Below are 15,488 nucleotides of genomic sequence, written 5' to 3' on the forward strand. Positions count from 1 at the left end.
TCCCTCTGCTTAAAACCATCGCACAGATTTGACCCCAGTCTTCACAAAGACGGGCCAGAAATCATCTTTTTTAAACATGTAACTCAGAAATACAGTCAAATTGACCTTCGGTTTACTAGACTGAGGGGGAAATTTCCCAGGTATGAGAAATTTTAAAATCCACTAGTGATAAAAAGAAAAATGAGGTATAGTCTCTTCCTTCAAGGGACTCAGGGTCCTACGGGAAACCAGTAGTGAATACATAATTTCAGTACACTCTGAGAAGTGCAGTCCTTGAAGCGATCGGGCAAGAATAGAAATATGTTTGTATGCGCAAAAACCAATAGTGTGCTAAATCATCACTTTGCTTTCCCTGCCCCCAATTTATATTGGTAACTCATACCCATAATAGCACTTACTGAGGACCACTGTTATTATTTGTTTACATACCTGCCTCCTACTAACTGCCTTTGAGTTCTGCAAGAGTGAGCATTGGATCTGGTTTTTGTGTTGCCAGCACTTCAGCCAGTGATTAACATGTATTAGATGCCTGCCAAATGTTAGCTGAGCTAATACAGGACTGAACATATACAGCTGACCCTTGAACTACATGGGGGTTAGGACGCCAACCCTCTGCACAGTCAAAAATCCACATATGACATATAGTTTGGGCAGTTCCTTCATATCCGTGGCTCCACATCTAAGGATTCAACCAACTCCGAATCATGTAGTGCTGCAGTATTTACTATTGAAAAGAATCCACAAATAAGTGCATGCACAGGGTTCAAACCCATGTCGTTCAATGGTCAACTGTACTTCTAATGCAATACCCAGAATTGACAACTTATTAGAGAAAATTTAGAAAATAAAACATATTTACTCTTAAGGTGTTTGTTGATGATTCAGCTGAATCTATTTGGAAATTAAAAAGCATGCCATAGTGTTCTAAATTTCTCAACAGAGAATGGTCCACTTATAATATCACACTGTAAACTATAGAAACAAACATTCGATATACCATCTTAAAACTGTAAAAACACAAGAAAATATTACATGTTATTTATGGATAAGGCATATGTAGAATTATAAAAATGTCTACAGAAAGAATATATCTGTGGCGGGAGTAGAATGAGGAAAGGATGACACCTGTGGCATTTTGTATCTTTAAAAAAGACATCTAAAACAAATAGGGCAAAATGTTGACATAAATAAAATTGCCATGGTGGCTGATTATCTGCTGTATTATTTTCTGTTTGAAATATTTCATAATTTTAAAGTTTATAATTACTTTTTTTATGAAGACTACTGGGTGGGAAAAAAATACCGCACTCTTAATTTGACGCATACCAAAAGGGAAAAGTGTTTGGACAAGTGTGGCAAGAACATTCCTTCCCTGTATGTCAGAGTTTAGACCAGTGGGCTCTGCTTAATTTAAGTCCCACTGCATGGCCATCCCTCCTGCCCGGTGTGTGTGCTGAGGAGCATCCACCAGCACTTTCGTTTTGGTGGCACTGTCCTTCTAGGGTGACTTGCCAAAGCAGCGATTCCTATGTCCTCTGAGTTCGGGAGCCTTGCCTGGTGGCAGACCTGGCTTATAGAAGCCAGGCCTTGCCTTTCCTACCCCATATCCCCTGTGGTCTTGCCCGAGCAGTCTGCTTATGAAAAGTTTATTAAATCTCCCTTCCAGAGGGGCACATTGTCCCCTTTCGTTTGTCGCTATTTAAAAGTTTATGCAAAGTATGCTGGGAGAGCCAAATGTGTGAGGCTTCAGGATTTACCTCCATGTGAGACAGTAGACAATGCATTTCTTTCTTTTTTTTTTTTTTTGTACGCGGGCCTCTCACCGTTGTGGCCTCTCCCGTTGCGGAGCACAGGCTCCGGACGCGCAGGCTCAGCGGCCATGGCTCACGGGCCCAGCCGCTCCGCGGCACGTGGGATCCTCCCAGACCGGGGCACGAACCCGTGTCCCCTGCATCGGCAGGCGGACTCTCAACCATTGCGCCACCAGGGAAGCCCGACAATGCATTTATTTCTTAATGGTGACTAATTTTAGAATAGTTTGGGGCTGATTTATCTGATATTTTTTCTGTCCATTTTCCGTTTAGCTCATTCATTCACTCTGCAAATATTTTTGAAACTCATACTGGATGCTGGACACACAGAGGTGAATTGGGTAAAATCCCACCGTCCACAGAGGTTGAGACACGTGGGGGAAGCTCAACACATGAGCAGACGGTCACCGTTCACTGCTTTTCTTTATACCTTTACCCATGAATGAGTGAAGAAGGGCAGTGAATGGATCTCAGATTTGTTGGTAAACAGTCCATAATGTTTAAAGGGGTATCTGTGGATGCCATTTACCCATGATCAGACCTAGGAAATTGCTTATCATTTAGTATCATGTATTTGGGCATCATCATTGTGGAACTTAAAAAAGAAAACTCCTTTCAGGCTCAGTTACTTTTTCAATAAAATTCCTCCCCTGCTTTTGGGGAGCTCCTAGGAGGGGCACTCCAGCCCCTACCCCCAACCATGGTCAGCCAGGGTACCGTAGAGCACAGCACCTCGGTAGCAACTCTAGTTTGGGAGACTGGCCCGTTGGGAAGGTCATTCTTTGTAACTCTCAGAAGATTTGCCTAAGTCTTTGCTTTCAACACTTGAGCTTGACAAAGCATGGCTAAGTTTGGTAAACGAGCGTTAGAAAACCAACAGTAGCAGAATTATTAAATATTTGTAGCCATTTTCCCCAAAACCTATTGGAAGAGAGTAGTTCAACCTTCTTTGCCAGAAAACCAGCCCCGTTGGTTTCTGCCCTTCTCACCATTCATGGTCCCATATTTTGACTGACTTACCTGACATGTTGTTTATTCAAAGCTGTTGATTAAATGCCACCCACTGATATGATTGGTGTGGACTTTGCTTGCCTGAGGCCACCATCCTCAGACACTGGTGAAAATAGCTTCCTGCTGTCCAACAGAGCCTTAGTTAGCTAACCTGCAAATCTAGTCTGATTGCTGTATTAATTTGACTCCCCATTTCAGTGGGGAAAGGAAGCTTGGTGACACGACTGTTTGCCTCTTGATCTCTCTCCCTTCAAGGGCAGGATACAGAGGGAAGGCAGTGATCCCAAACCTCACCTTTTCTGTTTCCTCTTTTGAGCTGGCTTCCTGTGGATGCTGAAGAGAGTGAGAAGGATGTTTCTTCCATATCCTTTGTTCTTCAACAAACCCAGCACTAATTGATTTTAAGACTAATTGCTGGTTGAAAGGTTTAGTTCTTTTGCTGGCTATAAACATGCCTGAAACCTTAAATTAAAATGCCTTCTTGTGAGGAGGAGGGCAGCTCTTAGTGTCTTAGACTTTGGAATGTGAAATCACCCAGATAGCATCTGCGCGGAATCGCAGGTCAGGTATTGTATGATGAGTTATTTGGGGGGCTAATGGCGAAGCCCTCCGAGCTCTCAGTTTGGATTATGATCAGATACTCAGGATGCTTGGAGCTGCCTAAGCATCACTACCCCCGCCATCTGATTCCTACTTCATTTGTAGCTAAAACCAGGGGACGTTCTCAGCAAGCAAACAGCAGTACCAAGCAGCTAGCTCCCTTTCTCACTGCTCCGGTGCCATCTGCTTTGCTCTCCGGGTGAGTCTGAAAAGTCATCTTCTATACTCTTTCTAATAATAATCCTCCGGCAGGTTCCCCAGGCCCGTCTGTACACTGCTAACGGCTTGCTCGCTCAGGGTCGGCACTTGGGCTACTTGCCCTGTATCCGGAAACACTGATGCTGATTGCTGCCCAGCGGATTGTGGATTTACTGGGGAGACGGTAGCTGCCCTTGCTAAAGAAAGCCCTTAAGTGGCACCTGAGCCAGGTAGGCAGATGCTCTCACCACAGTAGCTGTGGCTGCCTCGGTGAGAAGCAGCCCACCGAGTGGAGGTGGCCTCTAAGAGCCCTACCCAAGCATGCTCAGAGCAGACACTCTCTCCTGACCATCTCTGTGACCTCCCAGGTGAGAGCACTCATCTTGTCCCCACTGTAGCTGGTACCCGAAGGCCACCCCTTGGAGGAACTGAGGGCAGTAACAAGCTGAGCTCTGGGCTTCTCATCTGTAAGTTAGATTGACATTTCTGAGGGCAGGTCGCATGTCCCTTTCTCTTTTCCTAGGAATGGCAACCATCATAGCTCCTTCCTACCTTCTTATGCCTCCTCATTTAGACCAGTAGCCCTCAACCCCAGCTGCACATTAGTACCTGCTGGGCAGCTTTGTAGAGCATGACCAGTGTCTGGAACCCATTCCAGACCAGATGAATCAGAATCGCTGGGGGTGAGGCCAGGCAGAGGTACGTTTTACATTTTGTTGTAGACTGAGGGTTGGGAATTACTGGTTTTGAGGCTATTTCTTTCTTGTAATCATTTGTCGAGTCCATCAGTCATAAATTAAACAGACATTTTGTCAATTACTATGTGATCGGATCATGCAGACTCTGGATATGCAAGAGTAACCAAGGACACAGCCCATGACATTATGGAACAGTCCTATGATGGGAGAATATGTGGTCCTACATTGCCTTTAGGGGGAGGGCTGCAGGTCAGAAATGGATTTCTAGAACTGAAGAATGAGCAAGTGTTAGAAAGGAGGGCATTAGTCACAGGTGGAGCGGGTGACGCTCGAGGCACTGAGAGGGCACGGGCTGACGCTCGAGGCACTGAGAGGACCTCAGTGCGGCTATAGGTCAGGGGGTCTGAAGGGTGGTTCCAAGTACGAGGCATCGGTTGGGGGGGTGGGAGTGGAAGGTAACCACGAGGGCCCGTGTGGTCACACTAGAGGAGCTGGTCTTCACCCGCAGGCAGCGCTGAACCAAGCAAACGATGTGATCAGATTTGCATTTGGGAAATAATCTGGCCTCTGTGAGGAGGGTCTGGAAGGGGTAAAGCTGAAGTCAGAGGTTGTTGGGTAAACCTGTTGGGTAATGGGGCAGGGGTCCAGGGACGAGTCAGTGAGAATGACGTGAAGTAGAGGGAGGGACAGATATTCAAGGGGTGAGTGAACATCACACCACTCCTGAAAACTGTAATCCTCAGAGCAAAGTTCCCAACTTTCATGACCGTTCAGGTTCCTAAGCCCAGGTAGTTCCATTAGTTTGATCATTGCTACCTAGTTTTTCATCACTCACCAAAGACATAATGTAACCCAGAGTTGCATTACGGGCACAGTACAGATACGTGGCGTCCCGGGAACAGGCCTTGGCTATAAGCAGTTTGCATTCCAGACTCTAACTTGGGAGAAGTGAAACCAGTGGACAGTCCCAGTCTACAGCGAACTGTTCTTATTCTCAGCTCTTGGGTAGAAATCTTGGCTTTTAACGTGATGCATAACAAGCCTAGTATTTGCTGGGTTCAGAAATGCCATCTTAGAGAGGAACAGTCACGATGACCTCACTGTCCGCGTCACACACAGCACTGCCCTTTGGCCCAGAATTAGGTCATCATCAACCCCTCAGAGGGATGCCCACAGGAGCTTAGACCTCAGAGGGCTGTTAATACCCACTGGAGCAACAGAGACAAGGAGAAGTTAAATAGCTTGCTGATTCTTATGATTACTGCATGCCAGGATTAGATCACATCCTCTGTGAAGTGCAGAGGCACTTTTTTGCCTTTATTAATGAACAAACTATTTCAAATTCATCTGGTATAATTGAGGACATATGATGAAATCAAGGATGAGCTGGAGGTTGCACACCAGCTGAGCTGACCCTCTGTGATTTCAGAACACTTTATGTTCATTTACATTAAGCCGACCCCAAGCGGCCCCGGAAAGCCAGACCCGTCAGCAGGGGACTGCACTGGTCAAACCCCAGTGGGAGATATGGCAGGAGGGTGCAAAGGTGGGCCAAATTATCTTCCAGTCCCTGAAACCATTCAGGGGGAGAGTTGAGAACACTGTTTAAAAAACCAACTCTTGGGCTTCCCTGGTGGCGCAGTGGTTGAGAGTCCGCCTGCCGATGCAGGGGACACGGGTTCGTGCCCCGGTCCAGGAAGATCCCACATGCCACGGAGCGGCTAGGCCCGTGAGCCATGGCCGCTGAGCCTGTGCGTCTGGAGCCTGTGCTCCGCAACGGGAGAGGCCACAACAGTGAGAGGCCCGCATACAAAAAAAAAAAACAAAACTCTTTAATCTGTCTGAATCAATTCTATTCAATGCAATGTAAATATAATCTTGAATTGCCCTGCACATGTTAGGAAACCCCCCCGCCCCCGCCCGGTGGTCATGAGGTTGTTTGCATGCTGCAAGGAAGATTTTTTTCCTTTGGAGAAGCCGTCTTTAGGACTGTGATTCACAGGAAGCATCATAATGATGGGTATAATGTATTGAGGTCAATGCTGTGCATCTTCTAATCCTAACTAAAGATATTCACCTCCACTTTATGGACAAGGAAACAGATTCAGAGAAGCTGGAGCAATTTGCGAAGCTAAGTGAGTGACCGAGGCAGACTTTGAAATGAGCACTGCCTGACTCTAAAACCAGACATTTTTCTTCCATACCAGGGCTTGGTAAACCACCACCTGCAGGCCAAGCCCAGCCCACCACCTGTCCTGTCAAATCAGGTTTCACTGGGGCACAGCCACACTCATCATTACTTATTATCTGTGGCCACTTTCACGGCACCACAGCAGAGCTGATGAGTTACTACAGACACTATATGGACCACAAAGCCTAAAATAGTTATTATCTGGCCCTTCAGAGAAGTTTGCCAACCTCTGCTCTATGCCAAACTGCCCCAAAATAAATACAGAAAATTTAAATGCTGCTCCCTGGGCCCAGAAAGCATTTTTATTTTTCTCTTTCCTTCATTTAATACACTTGACACTACACAGCAAAAACTCTCGTTTGCGTGGACTGGCTTAGGCAGTCCACTCCCCAGCCGTGGCAAAACGACAAAGAAAAACCATCTTTAGTTTCCAGTTGTCCTAATTTTAAAGACCTCTGGAGGGTGGAGGGCAAAATTGACAGCCTACATCTGGGTCAATAATTGTCCCTGCCAGGTAAGTCACCAGTTTTTACCCTAACTTGAACCTTTTCTGGGCGAGGCCACTTCTCCCCATGTTCTAACCTTGGAGAGTAGCCCCCCAAAGTGATCCCAGTCTCCAGGAAGGTATCCTGCCTACACATGAGTACTTGGGGTCTTCCTTCCCCAAGACCCCCCTTCAGGCAGACTCCCTCCAATCTTTTGGTCCTTGTGAGCCTTCTGTCATTTTGTTTTGTGTAAAGAACATTCTTGTGGGGCTTCCCTGGTGGCTCAGTGGTTGAGAGTCTGCCTCCCGATGCAGGGGACGAAGGTTCGTGCCCCGGTTCGGGAAGATCCCACATGCCGCGGAGCGGCTTGGCCCATGAGCCATGGCCGCTGAGCCTGCGCGTCCGGAGCCTACGCTCCGCAACGGGAGAGGCCACAACAGTGAGAGGCCCGCGTACTGTGAAAAAAAAAAAAAAGAACATTCTTGGGAATAAAACTGATCCAGTCCTGAAGCCCAGCGACGAGAACTGTCCCCCATGAGTCATTTTAAAGCTGGACTGCGTTGGCATCTGCCTTCTGCAAGACAGCTTTTCTCTCCACTATGAAGATAAATCCATTTAATGGGCACCACGGATTGGGGAAATTGCACTTTTTTGTAAGCACTGACCCTCCTTTAGAGATGTACTGCTGTGGCTTCTTCAGAAACCCTCCACTCGGCTTCAGATCAGCCCCTTCCAGCTCAGCTCTGGAAGGAAGCCCAGAATGACCTCTGGAACCCTACAACACCATCTCAAAGCCACAGATGTTATTCTTTAGGCTGTATAAAAGTGCTCTTTGAAAACCCTGTTAACAGTCTTACAGTTCTGTTAAGGATGCATTTGTTTAATTCTACAGATGAAGGGTAGAAGCCTGAGAATCTTTAATATTGAACATGTGCATCATTACAGTCTGGAAGATACTTGCTAAGTCCCGTGGGCCACAATACAAATAAGAAACTGTGCCTCCTCTCCAGAGATTTACAATCTAGATGGGGTGAAAGGTACACCAATCACTAACTTAACTGCTTTACAGTGATATGACAAGAATTGCTACAGAGGCCATACTGAAGGCTCAGAAGTGGTGCTGGATGTCTGCTGAGATCAGAGGTTCTCACACTTGAGGGTGCATCGGAATCACCCGGGGCAGCTGTTGAAACACTGATTCCTAGGCCCACTCCTAGAGTTTCTCATTCAGTGGGTCTGGGGTGGGCCGAGAAGTTGAATTTATAGCAAGTTCCCAGGTGATACAGATGTGGTCTGGGAATATTTTTACAGGAGAAACCTATGACATAATTTCATTATCAGAAGGTAAGAGAACTCACATTTGTTGTGATTCTAGTATGTTCCATTTAATGCATCCGGTACTTTGCATGTAATACCTTGAATAGATTTTTCAACAGCCCTGTGAACTCTGTACTGTGCTTACATAGTAGCACGCATAGTAGTATGCGTGCTACTATGTCAGTGCTTCCACTTTACATGAGCAAACTAAGGCTTGAGAAGGGGAACTCACATTTGCTAAATATCTACAATGTACCTTAAAGGGTGTTAGGCTTCATCTCATTAACAATAACCTGATGAATCCCAAATGATTCGTTCTCCCAGTTTATAGATGATGCAAATGAGCCTGGGAGTGATTGAGTGTCTTGAGGAAGTCTGCAGCCTGGCTTCAAAATTGTGTGCGCTGAGCTCTAAAGGCTGTGAAACTATCCTGAACCCAGTACCCAACTGTTTGCTGAAAACTACCAACGTGGGCTCCAAATGCGTATTTTCTTTAATACCTGAGTCCTGCACTGCCTACCCTCTGCCTTTGTTCTTGCCGGTCCCTCTGCCTGGATTCCCCTTTCCTCTTCCTTCACCTCATAACTCCCGTTCATCCTTCAAGTCCCAGCGACGATTTTGTCTCAACCATGTAGACTTTGCTGACATCCCTCCTTTCCCCAGCTGGACCAGGAATAAAGATTCCTTCGCATGTGTCCCAACCTACTTTCCATTATTGAACCCTATCATACCTCCCCCAATCCTCTGGTGATTTATTATTAGTAACAGAAGAAACAATCCACGGTTTTCATCTTAACCAGCAAAGCCATCCACCATCTGCCCAGCCTTACCTTGCAGCCCCACCTCATTCGTCCAACTAAACGGGACCACCACCCACTCTTCCCCACCCAGAGCTGTAGTCTCCTTCTTGCGAGCCAAGGCTCGTGCTGTTCCTCCCACCAAGACTGGCTCCTTCCCTGCACCTCTTTGTGTCCACATCTTGCTTCTCCTTAAGCCCCAGTCAAAGTCCCCGTGCCGTACCCTCAGCCCGCTGGCCCTCGAGAGGAGCTCCATAAGTATTTGGGGGATAAACACCTTGCCCTTGCTCCACTGTGATGTCACTTCCTCTCTTGGTGGGTTGGGTGGGGGGGCAAGTATGTGCATGTCTTTCACTGTCCCAGACCGGGAGTTCATTCAGCACAAGCGCTCACTCACAGGGCCTTGTACATTGTAGGTGCTCAAAAACAGTTGTTGAATAAATGGATGAACAATGGCTGGATAAAGGTGTGGCTCTAAAGGCAGGGTCAAAGGTGATGAGACCACAGCATATGGAGGCTCAGAGCATCCGGAGCACATTTCAGTTAACAACGATGAAACCAGAGCGTACAGTCAGACCAACAGCGTGCTCGCTTCTATTCAGGGATCCCCAGCACTTACACCCTTTAATCCGCTCTGAGGAGCCAAAAGGTTTTCTCCATTTGAAGTACAAGTGTCTTGTGAGACCGCCCCCCCCCACACTTCTTTTGTATTTAACATGTGACGTTATTACAGCAAACGTGCTGGGAAAACTCCAGAAACACATGGCACAGACCGCAGGCACGGTTCGGGCCTTGATTAAATAATGTCAATACCAAATTCAGATTCTAAGAGTATGTTTTCTTTGAAAACACACTGTAGCAAAGCACATGTTGTAATGAAGACGTTTTAAGTTCATTGATTTGCTGATACCTCTGCAGCGCCATCTGTGGGTTTTTCAAACAGTGATTAAAGGTCAGATAATTTCCAAAGAGGACAGAGTTAAGGATGGTGGTTGTGAGAGTCTTGATTTAAATCGCACACATAGATCATTAACAGAGACTTTACGCCATCAATTCTAATCCTTGTAGAAGCTACTTTGCAAAGGCAGAGAAGACTAGTTGACCTGTCTGACTATTTTGTCCCTTCTTAAAAAAACAATGACATCTACCGTGGGGGTCACTGTGCTTGGCACACAGAGTGACCATAGAACAATGGTCAGTGGCCAGTGCCAAGCAAAACTGTGAAGTAGGTAAAACCAGTCTTTGGCTGCTGTTTTATGCTGTATACCTACCACTTGCATCCCTTTCCCTAGGGCCAGGGCCCTCTAGACCTCGTCTCCCTTATCAACCTACTCTTAGGAAATGAGCTATATTTTCTTCAAATTGAAGTGTAAATGATTGCTGGGGGTTTAAAGGATTGTTCCACCTATGGATGCTCACATCTAGCAGGGAGCGAAGTCTTAAGCTAGAGAAATGGAACTCTAACTGGATTTTAAGCATAAGATATAAGTAGGAGCTACAAAGTTTCCCATACTTACATAGGGGATTATCATCATTTCCATGCAAAGGTACAACCATGAGCATATAAATGAATATGACTTTTTAAGTTATTTCTTATCAAAGCAGCTTTGTTGTTTCTATCCAGCTTCCTTCTCCTATTTTTTCTCCAGTCTGGGCAACCTCAGCTCCATAAGCTGGTACTCCTGCACACTTCACTGCATGTATTTGTTGAGATCTTTGGTTGAAAGTGACAAGAATCCCATTCAAACCATTTTAAGGAAAGAAAAAGGCTTATGTAACCAAACCAGCAAATGTCAGGGTCGAACTGACTTTGTGGTTGAATATGGCGTCACCGTTAACACATTCTTTCACACACACACACACACACACACACACACACACACACACACACACTTTCTTCCGTCTGATTCTGCTGGCATTGGTCTCATTATCTTCCACTTTCCCAAATATTAAGGGACAGTCTTACAGGTCTCAGTTTGAGGGGAAAAGAACATGCTTCAGCTATGCCTCAAGTCAAGTCAGGAAAGTCTGGGGAAGGATGCTGATTGGTCAGTTCATGTAACATGCCCACTTACTAGCATGATCATTGTGTCTGGTCTCATGTAGTCTGGTGACTGTCATCTCTGACACCCCTTAAGAAACACATGAAGAAGGGGAATCACCTGGCCCTCTGGGCTTCTGTCTTCTTATCTATAAAACAAGGGAAGTGGAGATAGCTCTAAAACTCTCTCAGCATTAACCTGATTCTATTTTAAAATCTCTTTTTCATTTTTGGCATTCAAATGGCTATATCTTTGTCTCTCTTACATGTCTTACCTCCCACCAGGAGGTCAAATAACATTAGGAGATGGCAGTTACCTCCTCGGCTCAACTCAGAGTTTCTCTAAATGAGGAAAGGGGCAGCTCCTGTGGTGCCCCTCACGTGAAACTGCAAAGCGTTATAATTCAGCCTGGACCAAATTTAGCCACCATTTATACTGCATGATATGAGATGGTAACAATCTCAAAATTTGTGAAGCATTCCAAATTTAGCATTTTGCCTGAGTAAATAAAGAAGCAGATCAGGTGGAAGGTCAACTGGAAATTTTCCTCTCTGCCGTTATGCTGGGGGCATGAAACAATGTTTATGTAACTGGTTCCAATTCAGATACAGCCCAGGTTCCAAGTGGCTAAGATATGGTCATTTCCATATTATTTACCTATTTCCATACCACTGAACAACCATTCTTTCTGCAAAATCCGTGTGATGTCTTCTCTGAAATACCTTCCCCCCCCTGCCAGCAGTGTTCATCAGTCCACCTGCTCTGTCTCGTCCACACTCCTGCTGTCATATCTTTGTCCATCCCGGCTCTCTTATTAGACCCTTCGTTCACATTAAGGCAAGGGCCTTAATGTCCCTTATACTGTCCACCCAGTATAGACACATGGTAAGCACTCAGCAACATTTGCTGTATTGACGTCACAAATAATGCTTCTCGAGCAAATTTTTGTTAATAGCTTCTATCAATACAGTCTGATTTATGGTAAGCTAATAACCAGTTGAGTTATACTGAAGAGAGCAGCCCAGGCATGGCCCTAGAAACTCGCATGAGTCAGTGGTCTGGAAGACAGTTGCCTTCATGCCTTTTATATCACTGTTATCACCAGCGACCTCATCTTCACAGGGCAAGCATGGCACGCAGGTCCTCTGAGAATAGTGGTGCCTACTGGATAAAGCAGATCCATAAGTGGATGATACAGATCTGTTATCCTTCACTGTTTCGTCTGAAGTTTCCCGAGATTCCTGCCATTAGATTTATTTCTTGTGATAAAGTGTTGCTTCCCAGATAGCCCCTATGAAAATGCAAATAGGTTACCTAGTAGAGGGTATTCTTACTGTGGACATGGATTCCTAAAGGTCAGAAGCATATAAGGAAAAATGAGGGTTGATATCACTTGAAAATAGATAGACCTGTTTGTCTCGCAGCCACCAATGGCTCATCTTACCCTCGGTTCAGCCACGTTCAGTTGACTAAAGGAAAATGCGGTTGACATGGGATTCCTGGTTACACGAGGACACTGCAAGCAATGTGTACGCAGTTGACTAAAGAGTGAGGATATCGGGCATCCCTGAGCTGAGGGGACTCATGGGCTTGTGGGTTCCCCTGATGCTCAGGTTTTTCTGAAGGCATATTGGGTTTTGCTACCAAGGAGGACTGACTTTCTTGTTCAGCCTCCCGATGTCTCTAGACCCCAGCAGATCACTGGACAGGTCCTCACATGATAGGACAGCTATAGGAGAGACATACACTTGGAGAAAGCAACCTGCACCATCAGAGAGGGGGCAGCACCATTAAACAGAGCTCAGCAAGTGCAAGGAGCTGTCGCATGTTTGGAGGATATTTCAGCTGTCTAATATGTCCCAAGGTAGTGAGATTTTTCCCATCACCTGGCCATCAGGCAGGTTTGAAAGTTCTGGATTGCCACAGTCTTTTCCATGCTGTAAAACTGTTACTTCTATTACAATAACATTTCATGAAAGTGGCATTTTGGTGGAACTAGTCAGCGAACAATTACTGAAGTATCCACCGTGCGTGAATTGCTGAATGAACAACTGATTAGAAGCCATAGGAGCATACTGAGATCACATTTATACTGACAGGAGAGGTACCCCAGGGCTGTTCAACACCCAGTGTATGCTGTCCACCATACGGGTATCTTAGAATTCAACTAGATATCTGTGACCTTGGACAAGTTCTCAATCCTTCTCAGTCTCCATTTTCTTAACCTCTTTAAAAAAATTTTTATCTTATATTGGAGTATAGTTGATTTACAGTGCTGTGTTGGTTTCAGGCATAGAGCAAAGTGATATAGTTATGCATAGTCATATACCTATTCCTTTTCAGATCCTTTTCCCACAGAGTACTGAGTCCATTTTTCTTATCTTTAAAATAGTATTTAAAAACACCTACGCTACTGTATCGGAAAGAGGATTAAATGAGGTGATGAACAGCAAAGTGCCTGGCACAGAACCTAGCACATAATTGAGGTGCATTTGTGATTTTTTCTTATTTGTAAGTTGCAAACAACCCAAAAATGGTGGTATGGGGTGCAGTATAATACAGTGTTTACAGTCCTAAGTTCAAATCTCAGCTCACTCACCTACCAATCAGCTGTATGATTTTGAACTTTAACTTAAGGTTTCGAAGCTTCAGTTTCTTCATACGGAAATGTAAAAGATGATAATATCTACCTCATGGATTTGAGTAGATTAAGAGAAGGAATATATATAAAGCACTTTCCTTAGTATCTGGCACATAGTAGGTACGTTATCAAGGGTAACAATTGTTGTTCTCATCTGTAATGTAAGATTAAAAAAAGAAGCAGCAAGATTACAGTCTCTTGGATGCCTCTGTGTATTTTCTGGTCTTTTCCTGCTCTAGATATTCTGATGAAGATGAATCCACATTAATAGAGGCAATGGTTAATTGCCTCCTTGTGGGCTGGACCTGTTCTAAAGCAGAAAATTACCATATTCTTCTTTCTTGAGTTTTCCAATGGGATATATCTATTCTAATTCAGTAGACCTCTTTTTTTAGTGCCTGGCTCAAAGAGGCAATACCACATGCACATTTCCAAATACATCATTTGTATGAACACTCAGGTCTTAACTACATGGGGAAAGCAATCCAGGAGGGGTGCGTGTGGGTATTATTTCACATTCACTTGAACCGGTGCCAACCAAACTTCCACAGTTAATTGTGTCTCAGCGATTTTCTCCTGGAAAAAAATAATGATTATGCAGACTTCTAGCTGTTGCTTGGACTTCTTTCGTTCTTGAATTTGCATTGTTTACAGTCACATAATATATCAAGCAAATGAATATGCATATATCCTCCCACCCCAAGTCTCCCGCAGTCCCCCCCGCATTTCATAGTTAGTCAATCCACCTCCTTCATTGCGGTTCCAGCGGTACAGGAGAAAATAGAAACTGCACATCATGGTAGTTGACTCTTTGGAAAAGCACTCTTGAAGTTAGGGCTGAGAGTGCGAACTAAAGGGATCAGTGGGTAGGGAACCGTTATCTGTGGAAGACTTTTCTGAATGAGTAAGGTCAATCCCCAGGAAAATTATGGTCTTCCTTTAATCTCATAGGTAATGCAGGTGGTGAAGGAGCAGGTTATGAGAGCTCTTACAACCAAGCCTAGCTCCCTGGACCAGTTCAAGAGCAAACTGCAGAACCTGAGCTACACCGAGATCCTGAAAATCCGCCAGTCTGAGAGGATGAACCAGGAAGACTTCCAGTCTCGCCCGATTTTGTAAGTTACCCCTGACCCCTACCTCTCAAAGGCTCTGACGCACCATTTCTAGAGTGAAAGCTTATCACGCAGCTGGGCTGTATTGTGAGCTCTTTATGGAAGGCCAACAAAAGAGCTCCACTGAGTTCCTGAAGTCTCAGCAACTCCTTGAGAAAAGCTGGGCAGGGGTGGGCTAGGAGGAGATGGGGACAGGTGCTGGCAGGAGGATCTAAACCAGGAAGTGACCCAGTTACTGATGAGTCCACCAAGAATTTGCAGCTGAAAAGTATGAAACCTTCTGTAATACTTGGGACAACTTTGTTTTGCCCATGAAGCTATATTCCATGTAGGTACCATTGAGTGGCAAGATGTTCTGCCCCAGCCAGAGTGAGACCTACCAATAATTAAAGCAATATGAACATTGAAATATCATAAGTAGGAGGGAGGGAGAGCCAGCTTGAGAGAAAGAGAGAGACCCACTTTCTCCCTGCCCCGTTGGCTCTGCTTTGAGTCAGAACGTCTCATATGGCTCTTATGACAATCAACCCACAGGCCTAAGGTGGAGAATCAGGGGACCCCCTTTTTTTTTTTTTTTTTTTTTTG

At 45.2% G+C, this 15,488-nt stretch overlaps 1 protein-coding gene across 5 annotated transcripts in view; it reads left to right on the forward strand.

The window, feature by feature from the left end:
• ELMO1 (engulfment and cell motility 1) overlaps window positions 1-15,488 on the forward strand; it is a 462,642-nt gene that overhangs the window by 403,315 nt on the left and 43,839 nt on the right. For all 5 annotated transcript variants that reach the window (XM_007446111.1, XM_007446110.1, XM_007446113.1 and 2 more), the window contains one exon: window positions 14,743-14,906. In XM_007446111.1, coding sequence (XP_007446173.1) covers window positions 14,743-14,906 — 164 coding nt within the window. The remainder of the gene's footprint in view (window positions 1-14,742; window positions 14,907-15,488) is intronic.

Source organism: Lipotes vexillifer, unplaced genomic scaffold (genome assembly GCF_000442215.2).
Source record: "Lipotes vexillifer unplaced genomic scaffold, Lipotes_vexillifer_v1.1 scaffold822, whole genome shotgun sequence".
Classification (NCBI taxonomy): domain Eukaryota; kingdom Metazoa; phylum Chordata; class Mammalia; order Artiodactyla; family Lipotidae; genus Lipotes; species Lipotes vexillifer.